The sequence below is a fragment of the Ostrea edulis genome, chromosome 5, assembly GCF_947568905.1.
Source record: "Ostrea edulis chromosome 5, xbOstEdul1.1, whole genome shotgun sequence".
NCBI lineage: Eukaryota > Metazoa > Mollusca > Bivalvia > Ostreida > Ostreidae > Ostrea > Ostrea edulis.
In genome coordinates this window covers 70906527-70916803 of record NC_079168.1, presented here as the reverse complement: position 1 = coordinate 70916803, position 10277 = coordinate 70906527, and the positions used below count along the sequence as shown (strand labels likewise).

General features: G+C 34.7%; 1 protein-coding gene across 3 annotated transcripts in view; it reads right to left on the bottom strand.

Annotated features, from left to right (window-relative positions):
• Window positions 1–10277, bottom strand: part of LOC125652902 (allene oxide synthase-lipoxygenase protein-like) — a 58418-nt gene that overhangs the window by 22834 nt on the left and 25307 nt on the right. For all 3 annotated transcript variants that reach the window (XM_056165394.1, XM_056165392.1, XM_056165393.1), the window contains exons 8-12: window positions 9907–10003; window positions 2099–2216; window positions 1757–1849; window positions 886–946; window positions 1–90 (exon numbers count right to left, since the gene is read on the bottom strand). The exon at window positions 1–90 is cut by the window's left edge and continues 22 nt beyond it. In XM_056165394.1, coding sequence (XP_056021369.1) covers window positions 1–90; window positions 886–946; window positions 1757–1849; window positions 2099–2216; window positions 9907–10003 — 459 coding nt within the window. The remainder of the gene's footprint in view (window positions 91–885; window positions 947–1756; window positions 1850–2098; window positions 2217–9906; window positions 10004–10277) is intronic.

The following is a 10277-nucleotide window of genomic DNA, read 5'->3' as shown; positions in this document are numbered from 1 at the left end:
GGTGACGTAGCTGCGAATGGCTTCATACAAATCCAAAGAGTCGTCACGCTGGTAAAAAGTTGGCAGAAGTTTTCCATCCGTAGGGTAAAGCTGTTGAAATTTATTTTTAAAACTTGACAAAATATGTCCTTTTGTTGGAATTAATATTACTTAGTTGAATGGACTGAATTTCAAGAGATAATGCACAATGAATATCAAGACATGTGATCCTTTAGATGCTGATAGCAAGAGGGAGATGTGCAACGGTGGTGAAAATGCTCACATGATTGAGAGTTACTGCATTGCCAACTTTTATATGTTTTGGTGGTCTTTTTGTGGAGACATGACTTCTTATTGGACGATAATATTACACTTGTGGATTTAATAAAAAGACAGCGCCAAGCAAATCACATAGGGAACTATCATTTTCCTACTTTATGGGTTTGTATTCATAATGCTTAAATTTATATCTATCCTCTTGACATTGTATCGTGCCACACCGGCTTTGACACGTGCCTCGGTTTTTGTTTTCTCATCCGAAGGACCGCCCCATTTACTCGCCTCTTACAACAAACAAGGGATACTGAGGACTTATTCTAAACCACGGGGACCATTATTTGAATAAACTATTACTATTACTGTGACTGAAGTATTGAACCAGCTTTATGTCCAGTCTTCAATTTTTATTTCTCCTTCAAATAGATGTGGTCCTTTATCTAGAGAAAATTGAGTCTGTAGAACCTTGTCTTACGTACTAAATGAGTCTTAATTGTACGTATCGTTTATTCAAAATTGATGAGGAGTTGGTAGTAAAAGTCGTGTATGAAAAGTTGGCAAACAAATACGTGTAAGAAAAGGAATCGATTCTTTTGTTTGGCTGAGGAGATCTAAAACAACTCAACAAACCCCTCGTTTCTTTAGGAATTCAGGATACGTTCCCTCCACATCCAGTCTCCATGACCCCGTTCTACAATAAAAACATATCATAAGAAATGATGTGCAGTAGACTACTTACTGCCACGCAAATGATATTTTCAGAAGGAACGGATGATTGATATGCTAAACTTAAGAATATCACCTAGTATCCTGTATTAGTCTGCCAGGTGAACTAACGTTTAGAAAATGCTACATTGTCCCATTAGAATTACCCATGCATAATGGGATTCTCAATACTAAGAAAGCCTTGAAAGATCAAACTGCTTTACATGTATGTCAGCGTCTTTATTTCATAATGTTAAATAATTAACAAAGGTACAGTTACTTCCTAGGTGTACGAAGTCTGTTACACCTCGGAAGTCCGTCAACGAAACGTATACTCTGCCGAGTTGCAGACCTTAGACTCCACTCACACAAAGTACATACCATGTTGAATGAATTACAAGAGCTGCAACAACTACCAGGATATTTATTTCATGAGGTTACAGTGTATAAAGGGGGAAGAGGCGGTGATAATCTAGTGTTATAAGGGGAAGGGATGGTGGTCATTCATTTGTTAGAAGGAAGGGAAAATTATGGAGAATTAAGAAATGACTAATATGTTCGGGTGGTTGATGTATAAAACAAGAAAATTAAAGTGAAATTGCATGAATGCCAAAGTCCTTGTACATTTTTACTTTATGGAAGTATCAATAAAAATGTTCATTCTACCTCAATTGCTGCATATCTCCAATCTCATAAAAAATTTAACGATACTTTTATCGTAAAAAAGATCCAACTTGAGTTGAAAGAGTATATAGGGATTAGGTTGTATTCATATCTAGAGTTTTCATATACTTGCCCCTTTATCGCGAGTTCCAGAACGCCTTTGCTTCCAACCACCATAGTTTTATCGATCCAACCTCCAGGAGACACCAGAAAGTTGAGGGCTCGGCTAAAGAAATCATTTACTAGTATTTGTATCATTACAGTTCACACAATGTTTTATTTAGATGGATGTCACTGGTGCATTATTTACTCTTCAGGAGACACCAGAAAGTTGAGGGCTCGGCTAAAGAAATCAATTACTAGTATTTGTATCATTACAATGCTTACGTTTTATTTAGATGGATGTCACTGGTGCAATGTTTACTCTTCATATTATCAGCACTTATTAAACTTTTCAGAAATAAGATATACGTACTCATTGATTGCAATAATGTAGAGGAAATGTGGCGCCATCAGTTTGAACATAGGATGTGACGGAGAAAGACATCTATTGGATGCCACGCAGATACCTTCCATAAGGAGATGAGTGTAACCTGAAAGAAATTTATGGATATCCTTTTTATATCTGCAGACTATTATCAAAATGTACATACAGGTATGACCTTTATTTGAAATAAAAAGGTGTTTAAAAGTGTCATAGGGTTTTTTAAAAAGTGTCATGTTGTATACATGTGTCAGTGTTGTATACATATCAGTGTTGTATAAATGTGTTAGTATTATATACATGTATCAGTGTTGTATACATGTGTTAGTGTTATATACATGTGTCAGTGTTGTATACATGTGTTAGTGTTGTATATATGTGTCAGTGTTGTATACATGTGTCAGTGCTATATACATGTGTCAGTGTTGTATACATGTGTCAGTGCTATATACATGTGTCAGTGTTGTATACATGTGTCAGTGTTGTATACATGTGTCAGTGTTATATACATGTGTCAGTGTAATATACATGTGTCAGTGTTATATACATGTGTCCGTGTTGCATACATGTGTCAGTGTTGCATATATGTGTCAGTGTTGTATACATGTGCCAGTGTTGTATACATGTGCCAGTGTTGTATACATGTGCCAGTGTTGTATACATGTGCCAGTGTTGTATACATGTGTCAGTGTTGTATACATGTGTCAGTACTGTATACATGTGTCAGTGTTGTATACATGTGTCAGTGTTATATACATGTGTCAGTGTTGTATACATGTGGCAGTGTTGTATACATGTGTCAGTGTTGTATATAAAGTCAGTGTTGTATACATGTGTCAGTGTTGTATACATGTGTTAGTGTTATATCCATGTGTCAGTGTTGTATACATGTGTTAGTGTTATATACATGTGTTAGTGTTGTATACATGTGTCAGTGTTGTATACTTGTGTCAGTGTTGTATACATGTGTCAGTGTTGTATACATGTGTCAGTGTTGTATACATGTGTCAGTGTTGTATAGATGTGTTAGTGTTATATACATCTGTTAATGTTATATACATGTGTCAGTATTGTATATAAAGTCAGTGTTGTATACATGTGTCAGTGTTGTATACATGTGTCAGTGTTATATACATGTGTTAGTGTTGTATACATGTGTCCGTGTTTTATACATGTGTCAGTGTTGTATGCATGTGTCAGTGTTATATATGTCAGTGTTGAATACATGTGTAAGTGTTGTATACATGTGTCAGTGTTGTATACTTGTGTTAGTGTTGTATACATGTGTCAATGTTATAGACATGTATCAGTGTTATATATATGTGTTAGTGTTGTATACATGTGTCAATGTTATAGACATGTATCAGTGTTATATATATGTGTTAGTGTTGTATACATGTGACAGTGTTGTATACATGTGTCAGTGTTGTATACATGTGTCAGTGTTATATACATGTGTCAGTGTTGTATATTTGTGTTAGTGTTGTATACATGTGTCAATGTTATAGACATGTATCAGTGTTATATATATGTGTTAGTGTTGTATACATGTGTCAGTGTTGTATACATGTGTCAGTGTTGTATACATGTGTCAGTGTTGTATACATGTGTCAGTGTTGTATACTTGTGTTAGTGTTGTATACATGTTTCAGTATTATATACATGTGTCAGTGTTGTATACTTGTGTTAGTGTTGTATACATGTGTCAATGTTATAGACATGTGTCAGTGTTATATATATATATATGTTAGTGTTGTATACATGTGTCAATGTTATAGACATGTGTCAGTGTTGTATACGTGTGTCAGTGTTGTATACATTTGTCAGTGTTGTATACATGTGTTAGTGTTATATACATGTGTCAGTATTATATACATGTGTCAGTGTTGTATACTTGTGTTAGTGTTGTATACATGTGTCAGTGTTATATACATGTGTCAGTGTTGTATACTTGTGTTAGTGTTGTATACATGTGTCAATGTTATAGACATGTGTCAGTGTTATATATATGTGTTAGTGTTGTATACATGTGTCAGTGTTGTATACATGTGTCAGTGTTGTATACGTGTGTCAGTGTTGTATACATGTGTTAGTGTTACATACATGTGTCAGTATTATATACATGTGTCAGTGTTGTATATAAGTCAGTGTTGTATACATGTGTCAGAGTTGTATACATGTGTCAGTGTTGTATACATGTGTCAGTGTTATATACATGTGTTAGTGTTATATACATGTGTCAGTGTTGTATATATGTCAGTGTTTTATACATGTGTCAGTGTTATATACATGTGTCAGTGTTATATACATGTGTCAGTGTTGTATACATGTGTCAGTGTTGTATACATGTGTCAGTGTTCTATACATGTGTCAGTGTTATATACATGTGTCAGTGTTGTATATATGTCAGTGTTGTATACATGTATCAGTGTTATATACATGTGTCAGTGTTGTATACATGTGTCAGTGTTATATACATGTGTTAGTGTTGTATACATGTGTCAATGTTATATACATGTGTTAGGGTTGTATACATGTGTCAGTGTTATATACATGTGTCAGTGTTGTATACATGTGTTAGTGTTATATACATGTGTCAGTGTTATATACATGTGTTAGTGTTGTATACATGTGTCAGTGTTATATACATGTGTCAGTGTTGTATACATGTGTCAGGGTTGTATACATGTGTCAGTGTTGTATACATGTGTCAGTGTTATAGACATGTGTCAGTGTTATATACATGTGTCAGTGTTGTATACATGTGTCAGGGTTGTATACATGTGTCAGTGTTGTATACATGTGTCAGGGTTGTATACATGTGTCAGTGTTGTATATATGTCAGTGTTGTATACATGTGTCAGTGTTGTTATGGTAAACAAATTACAATTTCACATTGTTGCCATTGCACATTCTGCAGTTAACATAAACTGATATTTGATCAATTAAGGAGATAACTTCAGAATAACCTTTCTTCTGTATACGGGTGGTTTCCGGTGGGGTTTTTTTCTTTCTTTTTTTTTTTTTTTTTTTTACTTTTTTCTGACTGCATATGAATCATTGTAAAGCTAAGTGGAAAGCTGTTTCTGCCTTTTATATTATATATCTAAAAATATGAAACACAGCTTTACTGGAATAACGTGATGAAGAAGCGCAATAAGTTGGCCGTCAAACTAATTGTCATCTTACTTTAAAAACTACATTTAGGCCAAACATTTAAAGCTACGCAATACATGGGGTTCATAAAAACCGCTTTAGAAACTTTACTGGAAGATGGCCTGTAGAAACCTATCATAGTGGAAAATTTTAAGTAAATGGGGCTATGAAATACTTAATAAATTGATCGTACGCAATGGTGTTATCTAAAACACATACTACATGTATATTAGCTGTAAAAAGTAAAATTTCCAGCTTGAAGGTATATGGAGAAATGGGCGATCCCCATGTATATACATATCCATAGTAGAATGGTAAAATTATATAACGAACCTATTTAATATGTATATAAGGGACAAAACATTACTGTTACAGGAAAATATTCACCTGCGTTTATTTTCGTCCCTTTCCCATTCGTTGTCACAGGGCGAATTTAAGAGTGGGCGAAACTGTTTTCTTTTGCATCTCTCTTTAACACCACAGTGACTATGTCTGGTCGAATTTAAAACGGGGCGAAACTGTCAGCAAATGTTTCTAGAAAGTCGAAAATAACCCTGTATACGGTATATAAATTCCTTTAATATCATTATTATGTTTGAAACCAACATAATCCTTTCAAAGCAAAAAGGTTAAATAATACTGTCTAACGCAACAGACTATTAAAGAAATAAATCTCATTTTAGAAAATAAATGACGACATGAAACTGTGGCGCTTTACGCCAGCATACTTCTAAAGCGCGTTAGTGCATCACGCCAGCATACTTCTAAAGCGCGTTGGTGCATCATGAAAAATATGCCAGTTTCAAGCGTTGTTAATGTGATGTGTGCATTATTTAGTGTCCCTGAGATGTTAACTGAATACGGATAATGTAACTTTATCATCAGTAACATTTAGGCCCACGGTGGGTGTGACCAGACAATATGGAATGCTTACTCCTCACAGACATCTCATATCAAATCTAGTGTGTCTACATGAGTGTAGGAGTCCGTGTTTACACCACTCTTAATGTATTTTTTATATGATTTATGAGATAGATCACTGTTCGTGATATTCACGTTTTAATACGCATGTTGTTTGTGCCCTAACTAAGTCACAGTAAATCAGTTTTCCCTAACTATCCCTCACAAAAGGTAGTATGTCGCTGCGGATTATCATTGGGTTTTTTTTCGTATTGCCCTGCACCCAATCAAGACCCGAAAATGTCTGGCAAAAATATCATGTGGCAAGTTTGCAAAATATCATACTCAGTACGATTATATTTAGGTAAATGTCATACGTCCGCGTTACATCACAGAGAATAACACAGGTACTACTAGTATATACATATGCATACATCTAACACTGCAATATATACCCAGCCATCCCGGTCACACCAATAATTACCAGTCAAACATTAATGGAATCATACCGATTGTTGGGCCGTTCTTACCACAAGGATTTTTATTACGGATAACTCCGTTTACAAGATAAAGTTATACGGCTAACGGCGATTGTGACCGGTCGACAGGGGATGCTTACTCCTCCTAGACACCTGATCCCACCTCTGGTATATCCAGGGGTCCGTGTTCGCCCAAATCTCTATTTTGCATTGCTTATAAGAGTTATGAGATTGATCAGTGTTCATTATCTTCACCTTTCACAATCCCACTCAAAGTTTTCTTAGATTTTTATTGTAAGATTAAGACTTCCCATCCCCTGGCTAAATCGTACAAGCCATTAAATCATTTTTACTCATAATTTCTCTGTTGAATAAAATACACACCACTGGGCCTAGTAATAATAACACAACTATATTTGTGGTACATGAAAAGAGTGGAAATAAGGAACAGTGATAAATTTCAAATCTTATGAATACAAAATCGGAAACAGGCCAAACACAGATCCCTGGAAACACAAGAGGTTGGATCAGGAACCTAAGAGGAGTAAGCATTCCATGTTGATCGGTCATACCGACCTTCAGCCTCTATCTTCATCATAGTAATACACACTTCTTGGCAAAACTCTCGCAAATGTCAATAAAGCCAAATTCATGTACTTAGGAGTGACCTTTCAATCAGATTTTAAAATGAAATGTAAAAACATTACCGAAAAATCAAGCAACACTTACGGATATCTTAAAAGGAGTTTAAACATCAAATCGACCTCAGTGAAGGAGTAAGCATATAAAGCATTAGTAAGACCTTCGTAAGACGTTCATAAGAATATGCCTGATTATATTTGGACTCTCCATTGCTGAGGAAATGAATGAAATCGAATCAGTTAAGTATCACACTGGTTTATACACGTAAAGCAACCTCCAGTTTGAGACAGGATTAACCACTTTCAATGGACAAAGCTAGCAGACAAACTTCTCACGTTCATGCTGTACAAAATAGTAAATGAAAAACATAAAACAGACAGATTTGCTATCTCCCTGAGATTCTCCTGCATCATGCATACACTCAAGTTCTCAATTAAAATTCCATAATGTAGGACCCAAATTAAGCAAAATTAATATTCAGTATTCCTACGAACTTTAAAAATTAAAATTGTGATGACCGTCTAGTACGATACGATCAAAGCAGATTTTTCAGCCTCAACTAGGCCTAACTTATTATATCAATGCCTGTAGATATGTTAACTTTAAAAATTATGTTTTCAAAACATATCTTGCAGAAGCAGCCCATTGTCAAGTTAAAGGCAACGAACTATTCAGTAGGGGTACTGTAATTGTACAAAATATTATTCTTTTTTTGTTTTTTGTTTTTGTTTTACGAAACCAATATATACATATATAATATACCTTAGTAACCACTGCATCATTTCACTTCGAGAAAAAAAAACCCAACTTAACAACACGTTTTTATACCAGGACTGTGCAATATCTTGTTAATTGTAATGAAAGCCCATCTTCATTCAAATACTGTTTATTTCGAAGACTTATATGCAATAATAACAAAATAGACAATGATACCTTTAATTCATATGTCAAATCGATAAATCCGTGTGAACTCGAAATAAAAGACACCACAGGGTTGTCTACTTCTGCTTCATACTTAGATATTTTATTGAAAATAGACATTAATGGCAAACTGACGACTCAACTGTATGACAAACGGGGCGATTTCAGCTTTTCCATCGTCAACTTCCCATATTCATATAGGAATATCCCATTATCGCCTGCATATGGTGTTTATATCTCTCAACTGATTCGATACGCAAGAGTTTTGTTCTGCGTATGGTCAGTTCTTAAATCGAAGAAAACTACTGATAAACAAATTGATGGTGCATAGGTTTAAACAGTCTCGATTAAAGTCAGCAGTTCGCAAATGATATGGTCGTTATAACGATCTTGTTCACCAATACAACCTATGATTGGGTCAAATGCTGTCTGAAGTGTTTCATACCGATTGATAGACCGTTCTTGGCACACTGATTTTGACTACGGATAACTCTGTTTACCTAATCAGGATATAGGCCTGACGGCGGGTATGACCTCTAGGCACCTGATCCCACCTTTAGTGTGTCCATGGGTCCGTGTTTGCCCAACTATCTATTTTGAATTGCTTATGGGATTTATGAGATTGATCACTGTTCGTTATCCTCACCTTTCATACATGTACTTGTCATTTCAATGAGCACGATGAAAAATAAAGAAACGAAGTGAGATGGACTATAGGAAATTGACAGACAAACACACAGAAAAAAACCCGCCTCTTAATTTTTCTATAGTGGACACGAAAATACACACAATGCATAAAAACTGGAATCGGGAGAATTATCATATCTTTACTTTCTAAAAAATTTTTTACATTTGGTTGTATCTTTTTTATGCCGTTTCGCTTTTGGTCATGGTGTCATGATATAAATTCTACCCCACCTAGCAGTTGATATAAAAGAAGAACTTTATCGAAATGGGAAATGACCTGTTTGATATCTAAATAATAATAATAATAATGTCTTTTATTTAAACAGGATAGCACAATTAGTTTAGAACTACTTTACATTGTGGTCCTGAAATAGCTTTCGTCCTAGTACAATTTTATAACAGTCACTGTTTATTACCTAAATACGTTATGGATTAGTGGCAAAAAAAATTTGTTTTTATTAATTAAACAAAGAAAAACCTGCGCAAAACAAAGAAATACATGTCTATAAAATAAATAAAAAATGCAGCGATTAGTTTTCTTGTGATCTTTTCACAATTCAAAAGAAGGGATGCATTTAATGCATATGAATTTAGTAACTATAGATAATAAAGATAATGATATTGATAAGACCCACATATGCAAGAGGATTTAAAAAATACCAATAGTCCATAAAAATACCCCCTTGATCTTCAGGCGAGGGAAGGGCCCATCAGAGGGTGGGTTTAGACATTTAATATTGATAACATTCAAAAGAACTTGAAAGAAGAATTGTCTCTAGATGGGAAGTGACCTGATGGTATTTTCATAAAATTGTTTATTACCTAAAGGGGTTATGGTCTATTGATAGTTTGACAACAATTGTTTAATACCTAAACGGGCTATGGTCTGGTGATAATTTGATAATGGTTGTTTATAATCTAAATGTGATATCGTGGCCTACTGGTAAGTTGATGATAATTGATGATAATTAAGGGTTATGTCCTGGTAGTAATTTGTTAATGATTGTTCATTACCTAAATGGGTTATGGCCTGGTGGTAATTTGAGTCGCCCACGTTGTACCACATTTTTGCAATCAGCCAAGTATACGGAGGGTCACTGGGAAGAAAAACCTGAAATATGGGAATTCCAATATTAATAGAGATTCTGTTTAAACGTAGTATGGTGATATAATTTCATATACATATTGAATAAATTAATCAACGTGTATTCCCACTACTTTATACTAAACGCCGATCTGAAAAGTTCAACTACGACGAAACACGTATCTTGCTAATATCATGCATTTATTGGTTTAAGAAGAGTCCTTTACAGATTATCAGTTCAGTTCACAAATTCAAAGAAAATCCCTTATTGGGTAATATATTTATTGGCTTTAGGATATCC